The sequence below is a fragment of the Pinus tabuliformis genome, chromosome 1_2 (genome assembly GCF_031772625.1).
Source record: "Pinus tabuliformis cultivar Carrire ecotype Pingquan chromosome 1_2, CPIR1, whole genome shotgun sequence".
In the NCBI taxonomy this organism is placed as follows: domain Eukaryota; kingdom Viridiplantae; phylum Streptophyta; class Pinopsida; order Pinales; family Pinaceae; genus Pinus; species Pinus tabuliformis.
This window is the reverse complement of record NC_142298.1, coordinates 500,389,104-500,416,530: the sequence shown is the minus strand read 5'-3', so window position 1 is coordinate 500,416,530 and position 27,427 is coordinate 500,389,104. Positions and strand designations below refer to the sequence as shown.

Here is a 27,427-nt window from a genome sequence, read left to right as displayed (position 1 = left end):
ATTTTTGTGTCTCCAAGTGGATTGGAAATGCCTATAAATCATTTTTAAGGGCTAGGATGATGACATAAGCCCTCCCTCTGCAACGGGAGACATCCTCTAGACCCTAGAACATCTGCCAAGTGTATGGTGCAGGTGTGGACCCAGCTGGGCATGGTGAATTAGGTGCATCATACTCGTCCAATAGGTGGACCGTGAAACACGATGAATCGACGAGTGGTGTTGGGGATCCATGAAGTACTCTCTACTATGGTGGAGGCCCATAGCCCTCAACGCTCATCCTTCAAGTGCCAATGTGACTCTCTAGAGGGCTAGGACCCCATATAGGGTGACCAAGCCCAATATGGAGACCCACCTGTAATCCTGCATAAGATCCAATGTGCCCCCTTTCCCTACAATACAACAAATCATTAGAATAATCAAGTAAAAGAGCTTACAAGTCATGGAATCAATGGGGCACTTCATGGTGGCATGCCCTTCCATAATGGGCTTTGGCATGTACACCTGTCTTCAAGCTGAATAAGGGGCTAATCAAGGACCCTATTAGGCAGTTTCAACCTTTAAAAGAGGTGACATGTCCATGGTACATCCCTCAAGTGGTAGTTGGCAAATGATATAGTAATGGAACGGAGTGGGGATCGGGGGATTCATCCCGACCACATGTCATGGTACAAGGGTAGCTATAATAAGGGAAGCCCACACCTAGGTATGTGAGTGTAGGAGGGAGCAAATCGTGGTACATGAGTTACCCCAGCCTTTTCTTTTCCACACTTCTTCATATGCCCTTTGCCTTTGATTGATTTTTCTTCATAATTGTTCGGGGCTCCAAGGGATGAGAGCATGATGTGTAGTATATGTCAATGGATACCCCCTTAAGGTGGGGTGGTTCATTGCCCACCAGGGGTTGGGACAATCATGGGTTCCTTAATGATGGAGGGGGCTCATCTAGAACCCGTAGGAACCGAGGTGATGGCCATGGATAAGAGTTGGAGCTCATGTTTGGCTTTTGCCCAGATGCTAAATTTGTATGTCCCGACCATCTTTTGCATTTTGTGGTACATTTCCTATTGAAAGTGGCCAAATTATGCCTTTTCTTTTCTTTTGAGCTGCATCAACCTCTGGGCATCGTTCCAGGCCCAACCCAAGGTGTGGACAAGGGGAGGGGAAGGCTAACCCTATGTGGACCTAGTGGGCACATGGACCTAGATGGGAAAAGAGATGAATAGGGCTAAACTGAGTGGAAGGAGGTGATGTATGTGGTGTCGGGAAGCAGGACCATGCAACCAAAGTTGATATTTTCCAAGTAGTTCCAACCCTAAAGCTAGTGGCCAATAAAGGAGATCCCAAGAGACTAGGAGACACGGCTAACCACAAAATCGGGCAGTGGTAACAAGAGTAAAGACCTAGCCCACTCTTTCCACGGCATCCGCCACCAATCCATGCCCAAAAGTGCTCATGATAAGTAAGGAAATTTACTCAACTACACCAATGAAAAGTTGGCATACCTTCGAGGTCGAGACGCCCACCTTCAAACATACAATCATAAGAAGTGAGTGAGGAACCACATGGCTGGCTCAAGTGGCAGAGATAATGGCACATCGAGCTATCTAGTGGCTGCAAGGGGCTGTTGGCTACTGGTTGAGGACCATCTAGGAGAAAATGTTTCTCCTATATACACTACCCACAGGTGGTGGGTAGCATCTGGCTCCAACTGGGACATGATTTCTTGGAGAGGTGCATGAAGCTACTCAAACGGGAGTCATGAGAACACCAGCAATCTCTTGGTACCGTAGACCTGTTACCTGCACATATCAAAGACCAAGCACACGAGGCAGCATGTTTTTGTGGTGTCTTATGATCACCCATGCTTAGTATTAGGCCACTAAAAATCAACTAGTAAATAAATTTTAAATAAAATTTCAAATGCAATCTTAATCTAAATGCAGCTAATCTAGCATGATAATATCATATGATGTTAGTTCTAATGGGGAAAATGAGCATGCAATGCATCCTACCCTAACATGCATGTTATATCACCCAAATACTAAGTGTAATCATAGACCCAATGTAACCAACATATCATCCAGTCAATATGAAAGCAACTACCCTTATGCTCACTCATGCAATAGATCCAAAGGTAGGGGTAGGAATGACAACATGGAAGGTCACAAGGGCAGGAGGCGAGAAAATGAAGTGAGCATGGAGTATCACGGGGAAAGAGGGAGCCAAGGGATGCAATATTTTCCACAGGATCCTTTCTTCCAACCAAAATATAGAGATATCAACAATTAAGCTCATAAACCTCCGGTGGATAGCAACCTCAGGCATATCATCCCCATTATGGTCTCGATCATTAATGTCATGCTTTATGACCACCATAGGGTCATGACTAGGAGGAAAGGGAGACCGATGACAAGGGGAGACACAACAAGCAAGTTGCTCATGATGATCATATTCAAAATCCTGAGGGTATGAGGGGGGAGGAGGGATACAACTAATGGATGGTTCTTCCTCAACATCATACCTAGGAGGGGAAAAAGGATCATCAATGATGGTGCTAATGTGAGAAAGGGCAAGGTGCGAGCTCAGGGGTAATGTAGCTATGCTATCGGGATCCTGGGGAAGGTATGGGAAGACAAGGCCTTCATCAGTGTCATCATCGGTGTCATAAATGGGGCTTGCCATTTCCAATAAACCTTCTTCATGTGAGGGAAAACCACAATCCTCCCTTTCGATGGTGTGAGTAGGGATATCATTATGAGTAACGTCTTGGAGAAAAGGAGAATCAATTTCAACCTCATTTTCCATGTCAGTATCATAAATAGGGTCACTATTAAAATGATGGTTGCCCATATCCCATTTTCCCTCACTAATGCACAAGAAATCAAAAATGTCATCTTCACAAGGAGCTACAATATTCATATCCTCAAGCACCCTTTCTTGAATGAAAGTCCCTGCTTCATTGTGTTCATCTTCACGGGCTTTCAATAGGGATTTCACTCATGCCCTGCACATTCTCAATCCTTAAGTTTGCATCCTGAAGGTCCTCATCACTATCTTCTTTAGATTGATTCCACTCTTCCATATATTCCTCACTTTTATGATGATCCTTCACATTTGAACTTTCTTCAATGTCACCTTGATCATCTAATTGGTTACCTTTTGTGGGGCTTTGCGACTGATTATAATATTTTTCATTGATTAGGTCAATCAGAATATTAAAAGCACAGGTTAGGCCAGCAAAGTCAAAGAGACAACTAGGATCCTTCTCATAGGCACACATCATTATGTGGAGTTACTTTTGTGTTGACCCATGAAAACTGAGCATGAATTCCTTATTCATATTCTCCAATAAATCTTCATAAAACTCGGCATATTTGTCCACAGTCATTTGCAGTTCTTGAAGGTATTGATCATTTAGTTTTGCAAATGTAGGACGAAGATTAATCTCTTTTTGACAATAGTCCATTTTTCATGATTTTGCATATTAGGATTAAAATGGAGCCGTCAGGGTGAACTAAAAGGGATACGAGGATCAATGCTTTATTGCTTGGGCCTAATGGAGTCAAGATACACATAGATCATGAAATTTCGTGATCTAAGGAGCCCTAATTGATCTTTGCTAGCCTCTCCAAGGGCAGCAACTAGATACAGCTTGAGTGGGCCTAACGATTAAGAGCATGTGTTTCCTCCTAAGAGGTCACAGGTTCAAAACTAGAGGGGGGTAGAGTATGTATGCCTTTATAGACTTAGCAGTGAAATCACTGCGCGGAGGTGGGCCCCATTGTCCCACAAACAAGGGGGTCTCATACACCAATGTAGTCTCTGGCTTGGCCATGACCTAAAAATTGGATAATAATAATAATATACTTCAAATTTGAGAAGGAGACAAAATTTCAAGGTTTTTAACCTAAGAGGTGCCTCTAGGAACATTCACCCAATCCCTCAAAGGTCAATGCATGCATTTAATCACTGATTCAAGGTCCCAAAAGAATTTCGCATTACATTTAACCTATACAAGAATAAAGATAACAACATACATGCAGTTAACCAGTAAGATAACAAGAATAGCATCAAAATTTCAACTTACATGAGAGAGAGGGTATATCCATTTATCAACTTTGCATTCGAGAAGCTCCAAAGACAATAGCAAAATCCAAACTCCAAAATTCATCCCAGCAAAAAGTGCAAAAATCTCATAAGAGATACTAATACAATCCAATCCAAGTGATGATGATGAAAATGAATTATCTCACTTCTTTTTATACAATCCTCTAAGGAATTCGAATGGCCTACTTTGGAATAATAATGCCCCTAAGATAAAATAATGTGCATAATAACAATACTTTTGGTGACAAGCCCACCAAATAGCTCAATAAAACAAGAATAAGCCTCTCAAGAGGGCAGAATGATCAATATCAATGTTGCGAACATCAACATTGAGATAAAATCGCCAAGGGTTCGAAAAACCAAAAAATCGTAAAAATCGATAAAAATCGGCAAACATCGGCAAAATTAAGATACCATCAAAATATCTGTAAAAATCGGAGAACATCGGCTAGGCCAAAAAATCGTGATTTTGAGATAAAATCGGGATGTTATCGAGATGTTCGCAACACTGATCAATATAGTGAGTCGTTGGGCCTTTGAAAAGGCCTAATGAAGTCCTAGGGGTGCCATGATGTAAAATTGGACTCCAAACATAGTGGACAAGGGGTTGGCCCCTTGTTTTCCAAGCAAGAACTTGTGGTGCTCCCAAGTGGGTGTGGGGGCACAAGGACATCCTCATGGGTCTCCAAGTGGATCGAAAATGCCTATAGACCATCTATAAGGGCTATGATGATGATATAAGCCCTCCCTCTGCAACGGGAGACATTCTCTAGACCCTAGAACATCTGCCAAGTGTATGGCGCATGTGTGGATTCGGTTGGGCATGGTGAACCAAGTGCATCATCCTCATCTGAAATGTTGAACATGAGCAATCAACAAGTGGTGTTCGAGATCCATGAAGTACTCTGTTATGGTGGAGTCCCATGGCCCTCAACACTCACCCTACAAGTGCCAATGTGGCCCTCTAGAGGGCTAGGACGCCATATAGGGTGACCAAGCCCAATATGGAGACCCACTTGCAATCCTGCATAAGATCCAATGCGTCCCCTTGCCCTCTAATACAACAAATCATTAGAATAATCAAGTAAAAGAGCATTCAAGAATGTTTGTTGAAATTGTTCCTCGCTCATCTTAGTTTCAGGGGTTTCACCTGCATCAGATCCTATCATGGTCGGCTTATGAGTGACTCTTCGCTTTCCAATCTCTGGATTAATCTCCTCGAGGATTCCGTCTCCACGTTCTGACTTTGACTTGGTTAACATTCACTGACAAATTCTACGAATGCAACCTTCTCTAATATCAAATTATATGATCTAAAATGATCATATGTTAAACTGAAGTAGAATTGATTAATGCCAATAGTGAACTGAATGCTAACTTAAAGTGCTTTAACTGTGAGAACTACTTGAGAAGAAAGACTTTACGACAGATGAGAAACATAAGAAAGATATAAAACAGAAGTGAAAAGAAGCAAAAACACAGCGATACCAAACATCAAGATTGATTACGGAGTTCGTCCCTAATGGACTACGTCTCCGAGTCTGCTTTCAAGATGGGCGACCGCTTTATTAGGATTGAATCCGAGGAGGTCGATTACATAGAAAATTGACCAGACTGATCATGCACACAGGCACTTCTGGTCACTTTCACAAGAAATATCTCTGAATTAGCTTTCCAACGCCTGTCTCGATTCCCAATTCTAACTCCCGATGCTCCTGTTACATTGAAAACAAAACAACCTATATCCTCCCAAATCTGCATACAAAACTCAAAACCACTCTCTCTCACTTCAACGAGCCAAACTGGTTTTATAGCCCCGCAAATGCACTCTTAGACTGAGTTTAGGAATGAATGCGTTGAATTTAGAGTTCAAGTGCTCGGTTTTGTCGTGAATTTCCACCTAGGTCATTAGGCCATGGTCTTCGAGTTAAACAACTTCATTTGAAACAATACAAACCCAAAAATAACCATAGGTTATCCTGGCGGTTAACTAACAGTGCGCTCTTGGCTAACTGCCCATGTGAACAATGGATTTCATTGGCGGTAGATTGGCTTACTGCCACCTGTGCAGTTACGCGCCCCCCCCCCCCCCGGTGGTTCCGATCTGCAGTTGCGGTGCATTCATATGTGTTGTCACCGCTTACAACCTCTGCCTGGTTTATAGCCTGACTGCCACGATTGTCATTACCTGCTCACACATTTGCAGTTTTTTATGCTTCAGTTATATAACCTCCGCTCGGTGAACTCTTGTTCACATACCCACGGTTCCGACGCGGTTTAAACATGCGGTTAGGGACCTGTGGGTTTGAATTACAATGTATTTGCAATGTATTTGTAATGTATTGTGGTTACAAGGTCCGAGGGTTAGGTTTTAGGTTTATACATTGTTTTATTTTTTCACCTTAGGATTGTAAACTAGGTGTTAGGCTTAGGTTTTTAATACAATGTTTGAATACAAGTTTTTTAGGACTTGGTACATCAAATTAAAATAACCCTTTTTACAATAGATTGTCACAATGTGACATCACCCAAAGACCACATCACTAAACCACACATTACTGACGACAACTGAACGACGCCCATGAACTGCATGCTCACGATGAAATCAACCTGTGCAACTGATATGATGAGATCCTCCTGGATCATTATTAGGTGATGCATGTCTCATTACTAATACTTAACCATTTCACTACTACATTAAACAGTTCATTATTACATCACTTAATTAGTAAGACTTTATTATATACCTAAATCCTAATTAATAGGTCTAAGTATGACCATTATCTCTAGCAATAACATCCTAAGTTTGTGTTGGATTATACTATTACTCTATTTACATATGGTATCAAAGTGGGTTTCAACTGTGTGACCTTTAGATAAAAGTTGAAAAAAAAAAATACTTAATTAAATTAATCCATAATTTTACTTTTAGTGAAATGAAATAATTTAATCAAAAATAGATTTGAACAAAATATATATATACAATAATTTAAATTTTCTTTATTTTAATTATCTTACTCTTTTACTTTTATGAAATATATATACCAACCCTCTAAAATATTATATAATTATATACCTACATAATATTATAATATTGATTTAAAATAATTTTATTAAATAAAAAAAACTTTAGATAACTCATGTTTACATGCATTAACTATGCATGCATGATTGTCATAACTCTTTTATTTAAAATATTTATATGGTGCAAAATATATTATCATACTTCTTCTATTTTATATATATATATATATATATCAATGATAGGCGAATATATCTGCGATCCTAAAGGTTTGAAATTCACGTAGGATAGTACAAGGATTCCTTCAAATTGCAGGATATTGTGTCGGATATGGAACTTAAAAATAATAAAGAATATTTAGAAATAAAGGAAATAAATATAATTTAAATATTAAAAAAATTAAAAAATAATAAAAAGGTAAAAATATTTAAATTAAATTTATTTCAAGCCTGAGACATTAAATTTATTTCAAGCCTGAGACATAGTTAGAATAAGTACTTCAAGTAGTTAAATTGTTTATTTAATAAATAATTATATATATTCAATATCATGGATGGGTGCAATTTTTTTCCAACGTACATATTGAGTAAGAACTTTTGAGTTAAATTCCCTGGGAGTAACTCTTAATTATTATATGCGTTAACGAAAGTAATGATAGTATGGTTTCACCGTAGAAATTGCAAAGTTGCTTAAGTTTTTTTTTTGGGAAATTTTGCTGCATAAACAAAATTAATCTATATTGTGAAATTTTTTTATGTCGATTCCTCACGATAACCACCTATGACTTTCTTTCTTATATCTTACCATTAATTATTTTATACCCGTGTGTTACTCTGTTTTGTGTGGCCGAGATTTCAAGTTGAAGGTATATCGAAGGAGATATCATCACAATTTCATCAATAAGGCTACCTCATAAGTAGTATCATTATTTCAACGATAATTAAAAAGTATATTTATTTACATATAAGTGTTATACTATCAATTAAAAAAAAACATATACATGTTATTTATATTAAGAGTAAATATTAGCTAATAGCATGGAAAAGTTATTCATATATGTTTTATGATATTAAAAATATATATGATAAAGGTATATGCTTATGGAAGGTATTTTGGATTTGTATTTTTAAGAGAGCAAAGGAGAATAAAGTGTAAGTTAAAAAAAAACTGATATATATTATAGAATGTTAAAAAAATAAAAATGTAAAGATTATTTTCTAGAAGGATTAAAAAAATAAAAAATGAACACTGAATTATGTCTTAATGCTTACATTTTATTAATACCTTATGGTACTGGGTATGAAGTTATAGTTTTCGTTAATTGTTATGTCAATATAGGACGGTTGAAGTGTAATGTTGAGATGAGGGTTCATGATCTCATGGTACGTGGTAATTGGACATAGTTTTGGGGGGAAGATAATGATGTACATGTGGTTCTTATTTATTTATTTGTTATAATAATGATGTTGTATGGTCATGTTGGATATGATATGCATAATGTGGCATATGGATTATGATGTTATGGTATGAGGTTATATTGACACGTGGTTCATTTATTATGTGAGGATATGCTTTTGATGTTGATATGTTGATATTATGATGTGAAGCATGTAAAAAAGTTAAATCTTACAAAATAGTATAATGGTGCAATTGATATGATTAATCTAATTTCGATGTTGTATTATTTGGACTTGTATTTCCTAACTTGTGGTGATTAAATTTTATGAATGCAAGCTAATATCCAAAATAATATCTGTATAAAATAGCTATATATACTTTAAGTTATACTTTCCTCACAAGATAATTAATAAATAAATATTTTGTTACATCAACTTTTCTTAATTGTAAATGCATGAATTTATTTTCCATTCAAAAATATATGCATGCATGTTATAGAATAGCTAATGCAACCGTAAATTTACTCAAGCATGTCTTAATTTGAAGCTTACATTTAGTCATACATGAGGCATTTGGGCATGAAATTTTTCTTAGGGAGACTATTTGAACAAACCATGATATACATGACGAAGTGAGATTTGAACAAACATGGAAGAATTTTGAAACTTGATAGTGGATATTATAAGTTGGAATATAATTTTGAGTAAATTATGGATAGAAAGGATATGATATACTATGCCCCTCAGGTTGCTCATACCATGAAGGCAGGCATGGCTTTCATAGACCTAGAAAGAGGACATAAACTCGCAATCACAATATACATTGGAAGAAATTGGGAGGAAATAAGCAAGATCAACTTATGAAGGAACCCTTGATATTTTCCCTAAAAAAAACAATTTTCATAAATGAAGGAAGAAAATATTGTATTTAGCTTAGTAGACATGCGTTGATGAGTGCATGAGAAAACTAAGATGTATCTTAAGTTCATGATGGTATAGACGTAGAGGCCTGACATGGACATTAAAAAGAGAGCATTAGATATGAGTGTTATACAATCAATAATATGCAAAACTAGCCAAGGTAACCTAAGGAAGTAAAAAGGACAATAATTATTTAACCAAGATGTGGAAAAACATATAATAGTTTAGTTCCCCTAAGGTAAGGAAGGGTAGCCCTTGTAACATTGACCAACTTGTTATGATGAGCTGAACATAAAAGAGTTCTAGATAGATACTTAAGGTCATTAAGTGAAAGTGTCACAACAAGGGTAAGAAATCAATAAGAAGAGGTAGCCTATTTTTTGGAGGATTTTAGAAGTCATAACTTGGTACTCTAAAGTTATTCTTCGAGGAAAAAAAACTTGGTGGAAAATGGTTGTGGAATCATATAATTATTTCCACATAAGAACATGATGAGAATCACTATAAGTTTGATTTAAGGATGATGCATACAAGGAGGGAAACATTGGCAATCAACTAATGAAGTTGAATAATAACGAAGGTCGTTTTCAAGAGCTCTAAAAGGTATGATAACATTGGATTAAGAAGTGAATCCATAATAAAAAATGAACAATTGGATGAAAATAAATTATGTGATTAAAGGAATCGTAACAACATTTCCAAGTGTAACAATTTCATGCATTTACCAGAGGTGGAAAATAAACCATGATGATTCAAGGTGAGAAATCAAGGCCAATTTGATAATATTTTAATCTTTGAAGCTAGTAGACATGGAGCATTAGGAAATTAAGACTATTGGAGAAAATAAAAATATATTTATGAATATTCGGTGTGAGGAAGTGAAGGAGTGATTCTATCAAGAAGAAAGTTAAATATATTTATGAATATTCAGTATGAGGAAGTGAAGGAGTGATTCTATCAAGAAGAAAGTTATCTTAAGGATACAGATGAGTGGATTTATCAACATGATTGGTAACGATAAAAGTGATGAGCTATATAATTTAGAAGTATTGAGGTATGAAGTTGTGAGCACTTTTATTTGGTGACAAATGATAAGTGATAAAATAGGAAAATGTTTCAAGTATAACGATTGTTTAACTTTTGGAAAAAGAAATACGGTGTGTAGACTAATGAGAAAACACCGAGCATGAAGCCCAGGAAGAAATATAGTTGGAAATCCTATAATGAGGCTTGAGAAGGATTACACATAAATTGGCAAAAGAAGTGAGAATCAACTAATAAAGGGTGTACTTGAATAGATGTCACTCCAAGTGGAATGATGATCTATTGTTACTTCATAAAAAATAACTTATTAGTGTAACATTAGTATTGGAAGAAGTTATTTCCAAACACAACAGGCATACCAAATCTTTCATGAATAATAATGGTGGTAGTGGTTCCAATCATTTCAAATTCTAAACTAAAGATTTAGAAAACTCTAAACTAAAGATGTAACAAGTGATAATTAAAGTGGAAGAATCCCTAGTCCAACTTGAAGATGAGTGAATCTACAATAAAAGAGATCAAGAGGGAACTTGATGAGATAAGAAAATCTTTTAGATGAACAATGACAATTAGGTGAGTGATGGATAGATCACCAGGGGGACAACAAACCTTCAGGCAGGTGGATTAAGCATGACATAAGACTTAAAATAAGGATGACCAAGTGTATGTGTGCTATTTGGATAAGAAAACTATGTATAGTTTTCATGGAATTTTAACTTGATATTGATGATTTAAATGATTGTACAAATGGTAATATCTTAACAACGAATTTCACTAAAATTTCTTTGGAGAAGGAAGAATATATGACGAGAGATTAAGGCTCAAGATGATGAGGCTCATTTGAAATTTAACGATGTACTTAGATGAGTATACCTATGGTGTAAATGGTTAACTTACTAATAGAAAGAACAAGAAATGATTATTGAAAAGTGATTGGTATCTTGATGAAAACATGACCCTAATAGTACTAACGAGAGAACATATATCCTAGATGGATGTTCAAACAAACGAAATTGATTTTTCTGATGAATCATGATAAGAATGTTTATAGTGTATTATTCTATATTTGATAAGTATTGAGATGATTCTCATATTGATGATGTTTCATGATATGATGGTATGAGGATAATGATGCACATGTGGTTCTTATTCATTTAGTTTGATATGATAATGATGTTGTATGTTCATGATGGATATGATATCCATAGGGATTATGATGTTACAATAAAATGTATATTGACATGTGGTTCATTTAATATGTGATGTCATGATATATCTTTGATACATATATGTTGATGTTATAACTTATGATGGTATTTCATAAGGTGAAGCATGTGGTAATTGCATGCAGATTTTATGACATACAAGAGTATGCAATTTTTTTTACTATTCAGAATGTAGTGATTAACAATGATGTTATGTTATCATGATGACATGCAAGAGTTGGCATGTCGATTATTTTCTATGATACTATGATTTTAACTAATGCAGTGGTTGCATGTTGAGATGTGGTGACTGACAGGAACTCCACAAATGGGCCGAGAGGGCTAGTTTATTTGATGATCTTGTGGGAGACCATACCTGTGAGAGAGAATATGTAACACCATATGGGTTGGGGACAAACTCAATCAACACTACATATGCCAGTGGTTCCTTTGTCTTGTATAGCTCTTGATGGATAGCTCTTGAGGGGCTATGGGACCATCTTGAGGAGGCCAAGTGCCTGATATTGTAGGCTAGGTGCCTAGTATTGGATTGGGATGCCGAAGTCTAGTGGGGGTGTAAGGACTTCGATGCCTGGGGTTGTGCGCCTTAGTAGTTGTGGAGGGAGTGGGCCAACCTTGCGAGATGCCTGGAGTCATTGAGTACCGTACCGGATGCCTACCTTGGGGCAGATGAGGTCTGAGTCAGGCGCGAGCCTTGGGGCTAGCCTTAGACTAGGATACAGACCAGGGAGGCTTATGCCGAGTTCCGAAAGTGGGAAAAAGGACAGAGATTTCCCGGGTGTTGTGAAAACTTTCGATGCCTGCTGGTTATACTAGTTCAGCAGAGGGTGTAGGGCAAACATGAAGTAATAAATAACTAAATAAATAAAATGTTAAATAATTCAACTTAACTTCGGGACGAAGTTCCTTAAAGAGGGGGAGTATGTAATGTCCCCTAATAATAATAAAAATAATAAATAATAAATAATATAATATAATATTAAAATATAAGAAAATAAATGATAAACAATAAAGAAAAGATAATAATAGTAAATAAATAATAAATAATGAAGAAAATATAATAATAAATAAATAAATAACAATACTAGAGTTCTAAATAAATATAAATAAAAATAAACTATAGTAAAAATAAGTAAAGTTAACAGAAGTACAATAAAATAAGAAAGCGTTAAATTAAGAGAACTATAAAAATAGTAAATTTATCAAAAAGTAAAAAGGATTAAAATAAGAAAGAACTATATTAAGAGAATTACTAAATTAAGTTACACTTAAAATAAAGAAATAAAAGTTGCATGTTGACACATGGAGTGTGTGCATGCGGTTCCCCTTCCAATGTTGCTCTATTTAATAAACGGTGATAAAAATGAGAGATCATGCCATGATTCCATCCTCCATTCTCTTAGGAGAAAAGTGTTGTGAGACAAAGGATTCCCTGGCAGTAGTACGTTGATTGAGGGCTCGGGGGTTGCCAGTTGTAGCAAAATTTTATGCAATTGAGCCTACGGTTGAGTGGAGAGACGTCCCCAAAAATTTGTTGCAGTTAGTAGGATTCAAATATCGTTCAACTCCCAAAACAAAGTAAGGAATATCGTCGCCACAGGTAAGTTGTCTCTACTCATATTTCCGAAATTCGATGTTAAATCGTCGATAAGTTGTGTGTTGATTATAAATCGCATAATTGATCTCATTAGTTGCATGTTTTAAATTCGAGGTTGTTACACAATGGAGCACTTCATGGTGGCATGCCCTTCCATAGTGGGCTTTAGGATGTACAGGTGTCTCCAAGCTCAGTAAGGGGCTAATCAAGGACCCTATTAAGCGGTTTCAACCTTTAAAGGGGGTGACATGTCCATGGTACATCCCTCAAGTGGTAGGTGGAAAATGTTATAGTAATGGAACAAAGTGGGGATCAAGGGATTCATCCAAACCACATGTCATGGTACAAGGGTAGCTTTAATAAGGGAAGCCCACACATGGGTATGTAAGTGTAGGAGGGAGAAAATCGTGGTACATGAGTTATCCCGGTGTTTGTTTTTCCACCCTTCTTCATATACCCTTTGCCTCTGATTGTTTTTTCTTCATAACTGCTCGGGGCTCCAAGGGATGAGAGCATGATGTGTAGTATATGGCAATGGATACCCCCCGAAGATGGGGCAATTCATTGCCCACCAAGAGTTGGGACAATCATGGGTTCCTTTATGATGGAAGTGGCTCATCTAGGGCCCATAGGAACCAGGGTGATGACCATGGATAAGGGGTAGAACTCATGTTTGGCTTTTGCCCATGTGCTAAATTTGTATGCCCCTGCCATCTTTTGCATTTTGTGGTACATTTCCTATTGAGAGTGGCCAAATTATGCTTTTTCTTTTCTTTTTAGCTGCATCAACCTTCGAGCATCGTTCCAGGCTTGACCCAAGGTGTGAACAAGGGGAGGGAGAGGTTAACCCTATGTGGACCCAGTGGACACATGTGGACCCGAATGAAAAAAGAGATGAATAAGGCTATAATGAGTGGAAGGGGCTGATGTATGTGGTGTCAGGAAGCAGGACCATGCAACCAAAGTCCGGATTTTCCAAGTAGTGTCAACCCTAAAGCTAGTGGCCAGTAAAGGGGATCCCACGAGATTAGGATACAAGGCTAACCACGGAAACAGGCAATGGATACAAGAGTACAGACCTAGCCCACTCTTTCCACTGAATTCCCGCACCAATCCATGCCCAAAAGTGCCCATGACAAGTAAGGAAAATTACTCAACTACACCAATGAAAAGTTGGCATACCTCCAAGGTCGAGAAGCCCACCTTCAAACATACAATCATAACAATCGAGTGAGGGACCACATGGTTGGCTCAGGTGGTAGAGATAATGGCACATCGATCTATCTAGTGGCTGCAAGGGGTTGTTAGCTGCCCACTGAGGACCATTTAGGAGAAAAAATTTCTCCTATATACACTACCCATAGGTGGTGGGTAACAGGTACCATACATTCCAACATAGGAGAAAATAGTAGATACCTTGACAAAGGCATTGGCAAGAAGCAGTTTTGTCCATTTCATAGATAAGTTGGGAGTTGTACAAAATCCCTTCCTCGCTAAGAGGGAGTGTTGAAAATAGTAGCGAAGAAGGTCTTCTTGACGGGTGCCTTAGTCAAGAAAGACCTTGATCAATCCTTCTTTAGCATGCACGAGTTCAAGGACAAGTTCATGGAACAGTTAACTCATGTGTAGTGATTGGAGGCTTAGTTAAGTTGTTCTCCAAGTGCAAGTTCCACTTTAGAACAAGACGAGTTGGGAGCTTCAGTTTCGATTGAGGCAGAGACTAGTCATAACTCCAAGTTATTGAGTGGAGAGAGTTCAGTTCGAACTCAATTAACTTAGCAATCACAATTGTTGTTCTAAATTCACACTTGTCAGATATAGCATTGTTGAATTTCTTAAAAGGAGGACGAAGGCACAGCTTGTATCATTATTGTTTTGCACGAGTTTGTGTGAGAGCCTTGTTGTGGAGAGAGCGTACTTTGGAGGAGCCATATGCTGAGATAGAGAGCCTTTCTTGTTGCAGGTGTGAGCTAGGATTTAGGGAGAAATTCCAAAATAATAGGGGCCCAAATCTGCGCTAGGAAATAGGAGATTTCCTGCGCTAGAAGATAGGGGCAGAGATTGTGCAAGGGAGTAGGGGTTGGGTCGAGTTGATTGCGGGGAGTTTCAAGCTTAGTCCAAGTAATGAGGACAAGTGTGTTCTCTAGTGAAACAGTGTTGCCTTGTAAGAGATCAAATTGCTCATATTCTATCAATAGAATTCTACAGCAAGCAGAGGGTTTTCCCAGTTGATTCCCTAGAAAAGCCATTGTGTTATTATTATCGTGTGACTGTGTTTTTAATATTTATTTCTGTTTCTATTCCGCTGCAAATTTAAAGTAGAGAGATTTTGTGTCTTCGTGAATCGAACCTAGTTTCAATTTGTTCATTCAAGCAGTTGCAGAATTTCAAGGAAAATCTACAAAGCTCGGCATTCAGCTAGAGTCCTAGGGACCTTCATTTTTTGTGATATCATCTGCTTGCCCCATTTATTTCATGTGTTGGAGTCACTTATCTTCAAAAGCATATGGTCCACTTAAAAGTCTATTGCAGGTTTGGTCCATTGGCATTAGAAGGGTAGTAGTGTAGGTTGGGATTTAGCTTGTTGTCCTATTTCGAGCTAAAGGATCTGAGGTTCTTGTGTTGCAAAGATACCTCACTACAGGCTCTCAGGCTAAGCAAGAAGGCATTTTCTTCTGAGGTGATCTGTGAAATTATGTCCCTCACTCCTGGATGGAGTGGTTCTGTCTTACATAGGATTACAGTCACCTTGCCCCTAAAGAGCTTTTAATTATAGAGTTGAGAGGCCTTATTCCAAAGCCCAATTTGTTTAAAATTAATATTATGATGCTTGGGCCATTTTTGAGGGATTGGGATTGGAGATTTGGTAGACAGCTCCTTCAAAATGGCTCTTGACAACTATATTTGGTGCTTCATCAAAAGCACTATCATCCTTGGTCCTTAATGCACATTGGGTGTCCAAGGATACGAAGGGTAGATGGGTGTGTAGACTTCACAATCTTTGGTTGATTTGGCTTGCTTATAAGCTAAGAGCTTTGGCACGGCCAATAGCTTATCAAGGGCTTCCTTCCCAGGCCAGGCTGGCCAAGAGTGGAGTCTCTAATGGCCTCTGTCTTGATCGCCATTGCTCAGATGCTATAAAGCATATTTTCTATGAGTGTCAATTTGCCAAACATTGCTGGAATTATCGTAAGGATCAAAAATCAATGTCATTCCAGGGTAGGATTCACTTTTCGAGATAGCTGCTCTAAGGTTTGCACTGCATCCTCTAGGATATGGCACTCACAGCAGATCCGAGTCTTATTTATCCTTTGAAGAATAGAGGGTAAGCCTGTTTTTGATCATGATGTCAGCTCATTGTCTGCCTTCTGTTCTACATGGAGAAATGAGGCATGCCATCAGGCTCTTGGAAAATGGCACTTTGTGATCAAGAATGCCCACACTTTGGATCCAACAGAGTATTCTGATTTCATCTCAGTATTAGTAGCTTTGGTAAAAGGTTATGATGTTCATTGAATATACCCTCTGCTTTTTGCAAATATTATTCTGTAAATATGACATTTTTCAAAAAAAAAAAAGGTATCAGGCATCCTTATTTTTTGTGAAAGATCAAAATAGAGCCATTCAATCATACTTCTGAGACACTACTGTCATCATGATATTTGTAGTTTCAAGGTCAATAAAAATACCTCGAAACCTAGAACGCTTAACTTCTCATCATCTGCCGCTGGTACACAGCTACTGAAAATATGACGAATCTGCTTACCATCTTCTAGAGACTGAGTAGTTTCAGATAATCTTCTCCAGTTCCCATTTTTCCCTCCAGTAGTATCATTTTGACTGTTCATCTTCTGATTTTGTTGACTTTGTGAATGGGCATTTTTATATTCACTACTAATTCCAGCCTCAATTTCATCTTTGACAGGATAACCCTCTTTCCCAATTTGTTCCCTGTTGATTTCCTTGAATTTAGTCTTCAGTTCTACGCATTTATGAGGCATTCGATAGCCAGTCTCACTGCAATGGTATTTTTCATCACTCTGCAACAAGAGGAACAGAAAGAAAATTAGGTGAAAAGAATATAAAAATGAACTATGTCAATTAATGTAGCTTGGATGGTTGGGAGAAATGTTGGTATCCTCCCCACGCAAGTTCAATTCCTGCATGTGACATGTTAAGCTCATAATGAGTATATCCTTGTAATGGCTTCAAGCATTGTTGTCTGACAGTCCCTTGAGGAACGAAACATGTATATTCCTCGTATGAAATACCAAGATATTTCTTCATGGGAAAAAGAAATATAAAAATGAATTATATACTGTTTAAAACAGAAAATACAAAATCATATCAGCTAACCCTAAAGATAAAAATGAACTATGTACCATTAAAAAAAATCACATCAGTTAACCCTAAAGATCATCAAAGCATGTATATTCCTCATATAGAATATAAAGATATTTCTTCAAGAAAAAAAAAACATAAAAATGAACTATGTACCATTTAATACAGAAAAAATCAAATCAAATAACCTAACCCTAAAGATCATTTAACTGTTTCATCTCATAGAGTAGAACCATCGTAATGAAATTGATTTTGCATTCAATTGCAAAACATGCATATAAGGAGTATTTGAAATGAAAAATACTACCAAAAAAGGTGGCTGATCTGACAGACCAGATTATAATTGTAATAGATCCAAATAAGAGATTAAAGAAACCAAAAAAATAAAAATGCAACAATTAAAACCGAAAAAAGGGTTCTGTTTATGCAAAGCAAGAACTAGCATAGATCTGGTTTAACCTCAACTCTATTAAGTGCTCACAGGAATTTAAATCCGCAAGGTTCAACCTGAATGTTTTTCCACCCTAAAAGAGTATTTAGCTACATTGAGGCTTGCACCTCAGGAATTTTGATCCCTATCAGCGTTAAGATGGATCTAAGTTATAGCCAATAGTGTGCAACATCATGATCAAAATTTTGCAATGTATGTTAACAAGGGCATCTACCTGCAACAGTAACGGTTAGTCTTAATTAAGGTTTGTTTGCGTTTATTAGGGTTTATTAATACATAACTAGGAATTTCTTGATTTAATTTGGGTTCCTTAGAAAATAACTGTAATTTAATGTAATTTGGGTTCCTAAGAAAATAATTGTAATTTAATGTGTTTATTACACTAATAGGGTTTATTGGCATATAATTAGGAATTAATAATATTTTGTTTAGGTTAAATGGGGAATATACTTAAAATTAGCATTTCATAGCATATAATTAGAGTATGTTGGAGTTATTTATGGTTTCTGAGCATATGATTGTTAATTTTCAGACCATGGTAAGCAGATTCTGCACTCAAAATAACTACCTAAACACTAGGTAGTTAAAAACTGAACCCTCCAATCAAAACAACTTCTGAATAAATTAATCTACAAACGTATACTGCTGGAAAAATGAACAACAAATGCATGCAAAAATCTCAATGCTACATCTATCTTCCATTTATTAAAAAGGAAAAATTAAACTGCTATAGTTCGAAACTCAAAAATTCTAACCACCATAGCAGTGTGCCATAAATCTCCTTTACAGAAAAGGAAGCGGGGGAAAGTACAAATATATGGAGTTTATATACAAATACAGTCTTCCCAAAAAAGCAAAAAACACAAGTTTAGGCCAAATGACATATTGGGCCATAATTTAAAAAAAGCACAAAAGCAGAGGAAAAGGTGCCATTCCGGATCTGGGTGAAAACAATCCCACTAGACTTGCTTTTTCACCAGGATCAAGAAGAAATAGTCAAATATGATGTATGGGCCCCTAATGGTCTGAATATCGAAAAAGCAAAACTACGCAAACTAGCACTTTCCTAGAATCTAACGAAACTGAATGTAAAAGGTCCCCTGATCAACGATTATGCCATGAAGCATTTGGAAGTAGTCCCAATGTGACTGAGTCTCTTACTAGACCTAAATTCTTCAATAGCAAGAAGCGCTATTGGGAATCGGGATAACACACCCTAATAGAGATGCATATCTGGGAATAGTAGCAAAAGTATCCTCATAGTCTACTCACTCCTTCTAGGAGAACCCTCTCGCCACAAGCCTTGCCTTATACTTCTCAACACTGCTATCAGCTGCATGTTTGATCTTATAGATCCATTGAGAAGTGACCATTGATTTTCCCTCAAGCATCAATACAATCTCCTAGACATCATTCTTCATGATGGAGTTGTGCTCCTCTACCATGGCATCCCTCCAAACCAATTGATTTGTTGCCTCCTAAATAGTAGAAGGCTCGGACTTGTAAATGTTGCTCATCAAGGCCATATAGCTAGAAAATCTCCTATGGGGTCTACTCTCCCTTAAAGTGTTGCTAGGAGCCTCCACATGCTCATGAACATCCCTCAAAGTCTGTTCGGCCCATCCTAGCCTCATCCTGACAAAGCTCAAAGGAATATCCTGACCCTCCTCTGGATTAGAAGATTGTGTCATTGCTACTCGTGTTGTTGGTCCCTCCTCAGCGTTTGGAGCCTCTTGCTCCCATTACTTTTTCCATTATTGGATCTGACCCAAGTGACCTCTTAAATGTCCTACCCTCCTCAAATTTGACATCCTGGTTGACCATTGTCCTCCTTTGCATTGTAGTAGACCCTATAGGGATTTTGAAGTCTCCCTATATCCAACAGAAATGCCCATCTTTGCTAAGGGTTCAAGTTTAGTCCTCTTCTCTGAAGGAATATGGACATACACTGAACTACCAAAGATACCAAGATGTGTTGAATTTTTGTTACTATGATCGGTCTTCATAATGTACATTTGAGTCATTTATGTATTTGTAAGCATGTTCTTCATGCTAGAACAAAAAGAAAAATATTTTTGAGTCATGTCCCTTTTGGACTTTTAAAAGAGGAGAATTTGAATTTTTTGAAATAAACTTTGTTGCGAATTTTGTTGAGAAATCCAAAGTGAAGCAAGATAATCGATTTCTCTTATTATGACATTATCTTGTGATGGTTTATTATTATTATTCTTTCAATTTATCTTTTCATTATCATCAAGACTAATGCCAATCAACAAATAGAAGAAGACACCAGATGTAGGCACGTAGCCAGGGCAAAAACCCACTCTAGGGGAAAACCCTGTCAAGAATTCTTCCTTCAATAGATTCAAAACAAGATAAGATAACCAAGACCCTCACAACCTAGACTAGAGACTCCCTCCATCAAGTCATCCTTGTTTGATCTTCTTCAGTTGTAACATAATCTGTAGCCATATATATATATATATATATATATATATATATACTTCTCATATGATTTCCTTTCATTGTGTTTGCACCGAACTCATAATCAGAGATGTACCGAAATTCATTTCAATGTGTGAGCATCGTTTCCTTGTCACTGTGATAGTTTTGAATTCTTATCACTGTGATAGCACTGAGACCTTGTCATTGTTGAGGCACCAAAACCTCGTCCAACAAATTGACTTGACTAGGCAGATGGACCAGGTTTGACCTAGTGGTTGTCTTAAATGTATCTTTGTTGAATTGAAGAATTCTCTATTGAAAAGGTTGTTGGGTTTTTCCCCATGTGAGTTTTCCCAGGGTAAATTATTGTGTTCCTTGTGTTGTTGTCTCTTTATGATCATACCGTCTTAAATGTTATATGGTTGATGTCTTTTGTATAATTTGCTTAATGATGAAATCATGCATAAGAATGTGTAAAAGGAATAAATCATCAAGAGAAATTATCAGTATAGAAGACTCTTATAAACTCAACAGAGTGTTAGAGCTATGGGTGAAGAGCAGCCATGAGGTGAAAGAGAAGCGCTAATACGCGTTAATTTTTCATCACGTGTTCTATGTTGCAACTATTACTTTATTTAATATCATTCAATTTCTCAATTTCACTTCTTCAATTTTCCAATGACAGTAGAGCAATAGTAGATAGAACAAATAAACAAATGCACAGAAAGACAGCCAAGAGACAAGAGACTCAAATTTGGTCAAAGAGCAGGGCAAAACCCACTGTGGGGAAAACCCTTACAAATCTTCTTCTTATTAGATTGTCTTCAAATGTTCAAAGTAAAGGGATGTAGCCAACAATGATCAAATTTGAACCTTCTGTAATCTGATTCAATCAACAGCATTAGAGTCAACCCCAACCAGTCAATGGTCAAGGGTCAAAACTGTCCTCCAACGGCCTGGTCAAAGGGATTTCAATTCGGCCTTCTTAGCAGGTCAAAACTCTGTCAAAAACAGTGCCAATCTGAATAGTCAAAATTGGTCAACGCATAGGTGAAGTCTGTGGTCAAATATCTGAGATAAGTCTGCGGTCAAAGTGCCCAGATTTCCTCGAACTCTATGCCCTCCAATGTGGCCTCTTGAAACAGAAATAGTCCCAAAGAAAACGCAGTCAAAGCATGTCAAATGTGTCCAAGTCAAGAGCAGGGCAAAACCCACTGTGGGGAAAACCCTAGCAAACCTTGTTCTTATTAGATTGTCTTCAAATGTTCATCAGAAAGAGTACATCATCCAAGAGTCAAAGTCAAACTTTGACTTAGCCAACATCCAATGTCAATATTCAATATCAAACTATTATCCAAAGCAGAGACAAAGTAAAGAGATGTAGCCAACAATGGTCAAATCTGAACCTTCTGTAATCTGATTCGGTCAACAGCAGTCGACAGCATTAGAGTCAACCCTAACCAGTCAATGGTCAAGGGTCAAAATTGTCCTCCAGCAGCTCGGTCAAAGGGCTTTCAATTCGGCCTCCTTAGCAGGTCAAAAATCTGTCAAAAAAGTGCCAATCTGAACAGTCAAACTTGGTCAACGCATAGGTGAAGTCTGCAGTCAAAGTGCCCAGATTTCCTCAGATTTTGTGCCCTCCAATGCGGCCTCTTGAAACAGAAACAGTCCCAAAGAAAACGCAGTCAAAGCATGTCAAATGTGCCCAAGTCAACACAGGTCAATGCCCTGAAACAACCCTGCAATTCGGCCCAGTCAAAGGTGTCTTCTGTCCTTCGCACGTGTGAGAGGAGTCCTTCCAAGTTTGAGTTGTACGAACCAATAATAAGAGGAGAGAGAGAAGATATGTTGTGTTGCTTGATGCTCCAAATGAGGTGTGATGTCTCTTGTATTTATACCAATCCGAGTGGGTGAAAAGACATGTTGAATGGGCATCATGAGCCTACATAAATGTGTGGCCGACCTTAACAATTGTACATGTGTGAGAATAAATTAAAATTCCAACTTCTGCTTGTCCAAAATGAGTGATCTTTAGGTCGATTTTGGACCTCTCGAAGAGAGGAATTTAATGCAACAATTATCTCCATCAAATGAGTTGTCCAAAGTGGAATTTAACCCTAGTTCCATAATTTAACAATACAGACAACAAGAAAATGTCAAAGATCAAGGTTTCATGACTCTCTCTTGCATTAATGAAAAGGCCAATATTTTTTGAAGAGTTCCTAACCTTGTCCAAGTCTGTAATTGAGCCTCAGAGCCTGAAGAGAAGTCTAAGAAGGCCGAAGTTCTAAATCCTTAGGCCGAAATCTCAGATTTGATAAGGTTCGAATTACTTTCAAAATAATAAAGGCCAAAGCCCTTACTTTATCATTGTAGGACCAATCATCACCTTGGAAAGTCTGGAATTCTTGTTTCACAAGACATAAACTTGTGATGAAAGCCTTGATGAAATATGTAACTAGGTTCGGTCTTCATAATGACATGTGCAATCTTGATTTTATGTAATTGATGTAAAGAAGAAAAAATAAAAAATTATTTTGTAACGCTTGAGTCATGGGTTTCATGCTCAAGGAATTTTATAGATGAAGCTCCCATTGTGAGCTATTAGGTTTGGTCATCAAGTCATAAATTCTAATGAGTCAATGTCATGTATTGAAGGCCCATTTGGGCATGTTACATATTGTAAAAAGAGAATTTGTTTGAGTCATTAACCCTCCAAGACCTTGTCACAAGTACTCCTTCAAGTCGGCCTTCAGAAGGAGATGGAGATCACTCTAGAAGAGCATGTCGACCTGCTCACTTGCACAAGTCAGCTTACTTCATGGGTAGATCACTATATATAGTGAGGACTCGGTCTCACTTGAGACACCACTCGATCAAGCATCTGAAATACAACAAGAAGTGTGAGAAAAGGAGTAATAGGAACCTCTCATCCAGCGAAGAAAGAAGAAGAAGAAACCAAAGTGTTTTTGGCATTGTTTTTGGGTTATTCTCCTCACACGTGTGACAGGGATTAGGGTTTCTGCAGTAGGGTTATACCAGCCATTGAAGAAGTCTAGAAGAAGGTCACTAAACCAGCATTCTTGCTAACCGAGGTCACAAGGAGAAGCCCTCAAGTCAAGTGAAGAAGGAAAATACCATCAAGCTCCATCAATCAGCCCACAAGTGTGAAATTGCAGAAGTTTTAGGCATGCCGAGAATTGCAGGATTGTGGAAGAGGGTCGAAATTTCAAAGTAGCTAGAATTAGTGGTACTAAAAGTCAGTTTGACCAGTGTTGACTTGGGTAAAAAGGAGAAGCAGTGAAAAGGGGTCTTGTGACTTGGTCTTGGAGAAGTTGATAAGTTAAGGATCTTGGTCTTGGAATTCGTCACTTGAAGTTTCTATAAGAAGAAGAATCCGTTTGCGTTTTCCTCTCAAGTTGGAGAGGTTTTGGCGCTGGTGATCCGGATCTTGAGGGGAGTCCCCCAAGATCTGAAAAATTGTAATTCGAGAAAGAAAATGAGAGAACACACAGTAAATAAAACCACAAAGAAACATTTTATTAAAATGGAGAATAACTGTCAGAGCTACATTGTGGTGGAAAATCTGTCCTTTCACAAAATGTGACCTGTTACTTATAGCCTTTTTCAGTTACAATACCACGAGTAAATTCCATGGGTGAATGAACACCATAGGTGGATGTCACAATACCATGGGTGGATGTCACAATACCATGGGCAAATACCATCGGTGGATGCCATTTACAATACCATGGGTGGATGTCACTTACAATACCATGAGTAAATTCCATGGGTGGATGAATACCATGGGTTGATGCCATTTTCTATTCGGATCATTCCTCCTTCCTTAAGAAGCAATGGTCCCCATTGCGTGAAGTTCCCTCCTGCGAAGCCTTTGTTGAATATGAAGAGCCACTGAAGAGAAGGGTTTTATGTGGTTAACCCATAACCATGATGAACGAAGATACGAGGATAGAGATACCATGTAATGCTTCTGACCAACTACTGAAAATGAGAGAACACACAGTAAATAAAACCACAAAGAAACTTTTTATATATACCATGGGTGAATATATACCATGGGTGGATGTCACAATACCATAGGCAAATACCATGGGTGAATGAATACCATGGGTGGATGTCACAATACCATCGGCAAATACCATGGGTGGATGCCACTTACAATACTATGGGTAAATTCCATGGGTGGATGAATACCATGGGTTGATGCCATTTTCTATTCGGATCATTCCTCCTTCCTTAAGAAGCAATGGTCCCCATTGCATGAAGTTCCCTCCTGCGAAGCCTTTGTTGAATATGAAGAGCCACTGAAGAGAAGGGCTTTATGTGGTTAACCCATAACCATGATGAACAAAGATCCGAAGATAGAGATACCCTGTAATGCTTCTAACCAACTGTGATACTGACAGTGTGCGGCCTAGCAAATGGACTTTGATGAAGTGTGGGTTTGTGGATGACCCATAACCATGATGAACGAAGATCCGAGGATAGAGATACCCTGTAATGCTTCTAACCAACTGTGATACTGACAGTGTGCGGCCTAGCAAATGGACTTCGATGAAGTGTGGGTTTGTGGATGACCCATAACCATGACAAACAAAGATCCGAGGATAGAGATACCTTGTAATGCTTGTGACCAACTGTGATACTAACAATGTGCGGCCTAGCAAATGGACTTCGATGACAAGGATTTTGTGTGATTGACCCATAACCGTGATGTTGATTGTTGATGAAGTAGCAAGTGCCTACATATCCTGGGGTGGGAAGGCATGTCTCCAAAGAACCCAAACCGGATGTTGCTATGCTGAAACTGATGAATGTGAAATAGGTGCCTACTAAAGTGGAGTGAGAGGGCACATCTCCAAAGAGAACCTGATCTGAATGTTGCTCCAGATTTAAAATAGATATAACTCGGTCAATATAACTCATAATCTTTATTATAACCTATTTTTGGGAACATACTAATCATTCTGCATCTTCCCATGTGTTGGAAATCCTTATCTGGAGACTCTGGAATCTCAGTTTCGTGCTGCAACTGTTCCGTCGTCACAAAAGTTCTGAAAAAATAGTTGATTTTAAATCAGCAATATCTCCCACATCCAAACTCCAATTCGACCCATTTTTTTTAAAATTGGGTGATTTTTCAAAATGAGATCAGATCTGCAATCATTGTTCTGAAATTCTGCACAAAAAATGCAAAAAATGATAGGAGAGTCGTTGTCCACCAGTTGTCGTCAGAACAATTTCTACAACATAGCTAATTTTAAATCAGTGATATCTCCTTCATCCAAACTCCGATTCAGCCGATTTTTTTTTTGAATTTTGGTATTTTTTTGCAAGGAATCCAGATCTGTTATTTGTTTTTGTAAGTTTTGCACCAAATGTTTCAGATCTGATCTACAAACTCGCCGCCCAAAAAATTCCTACATTTTGTGTCTCTTATCTCTGCTTATTTATAATTTGGTAGTTGTTTGATGATAGAAAACACTAACATAATTAACAGAAAGAAAGAAGATAATAAAAGACTAACAAAAGTTGCACCACAAGCATTTATCATTTAAGAGAAATCACCTCATCCCTATGCCCTAGATTTCTCAACATGGTATCAGAGCTAAGGTGACAAGTCAAGGAAGGGCAGTTCAATAAGGGACTCTCAAGCACTCAAAGACCGAAGTTCTAGAAAGGCATCAAGGGTATCAAAGAATCAAGAAGATCCTCTCATCTCCAAGAAGGCAACGACTACATCATCATCTTAAGGAAAAGGGTCAAAACCCTAGAACGATCAAAAAAGAAGTCTACACTAGAAGCATCCTTGGGATCCTTCCTCAAGATCAAGGAAAGAGACCACAAAGACTACTCAAGTTGAAGATTTCTACAAATCAAAGTCAACTCATCAAGGAGCTAGATCAAGGACATTGTCATCATCATCAAAGGATTCAAAGTGATCTCCCTCTCTTTGGAGCCGAGGATCACTCTTGAAGAAAACCATCTTCATCAAGGAGAAGTTTTCTATTATCTATATCAAATTCAAGGAGGTAGCAAGTTGAAGGAGCATCTTCACAAGTAACTATATTTATGTCTACATCTGAATCTGTCAAAATGTCTTTTTGCAAGGAAAGAAACAAGTTGGTTGGGGCTTCAAATTTTCTTGCATGGAAGAAAAGGACAGATCTAAACCTCATAGAAAATGAGGTCATGGAACATGTTAAGGGCTCAATCACCAAACCTCCAAAAGAAGATGCTCAAGCACTCACAAGGTATATGAAAGGGGAAGTAAGGGCTCAAAGGATTCTCATAGAATCCATCAAGGATCCCTTCATTCCCTATGTATCTAAACTTGAAACTTCAAAAGAAATTTATGACAAACTTGTAGAGTTGTTTTCTGTAAGCACTGCAAGAGAAGTCATCTTGTTAAGACAAGAACTCTACAAGCTGAGGATATCGAAAAAAGAAATAGCATCCTACTTTATGAGGATATCTGAAATAAAGGATCAACTCCCAAAATTGGGAGAAATTATGTCTGACAAAGAAATGACTACCATAGTACTTAATGCACTACTTGAAGAATGGGGTAACTTTATGTTAAAATTGGCAACTATGGCCAAACTCCATGTGGGTCATATTATTTATGGTAGTTGATATTTTTCTTGGATTCCTCTCGTCGAGAGGTGTAGGATTGATCTAACGATCATCCGATTCCGACAAGTATTTATGGAGATATGAATTTATTTGTATTTACTTGATAAATTGTCACGGTCGGACAGCAGCTAAATGTGTGGCACACATGCTCGGCATTTCATATAAATACAATTGAGGTTGAGGCATTATTCCATCATCTCATCTCACTCATTCTTC

General features: G+C 37.7%; 1 protein-coding gene across 1 annotated transcript in view; it reads right to left on the bottom strand.

Annotated features, from left to right (window-relative positions):
• Nucleotides 1-27,427, bottom strand: part of LOC149206534 (structural polyprotein) — a 77,408-nt gene that overhangs the window by 35,005 nt on the left and 14,976 nt on the right. The window contains exon 3 of the mRNA XM_089395452.1: nucleotides 17,004-17,354. Within this exon, the coding sequence (XP_089251578.1) occupies nucleotides 17,004-17,354 (351 nt within the window). The remainder of the gene's footprint in view (nucleotides 1-17,003; nucleotides 17,355-27,427) is intronic.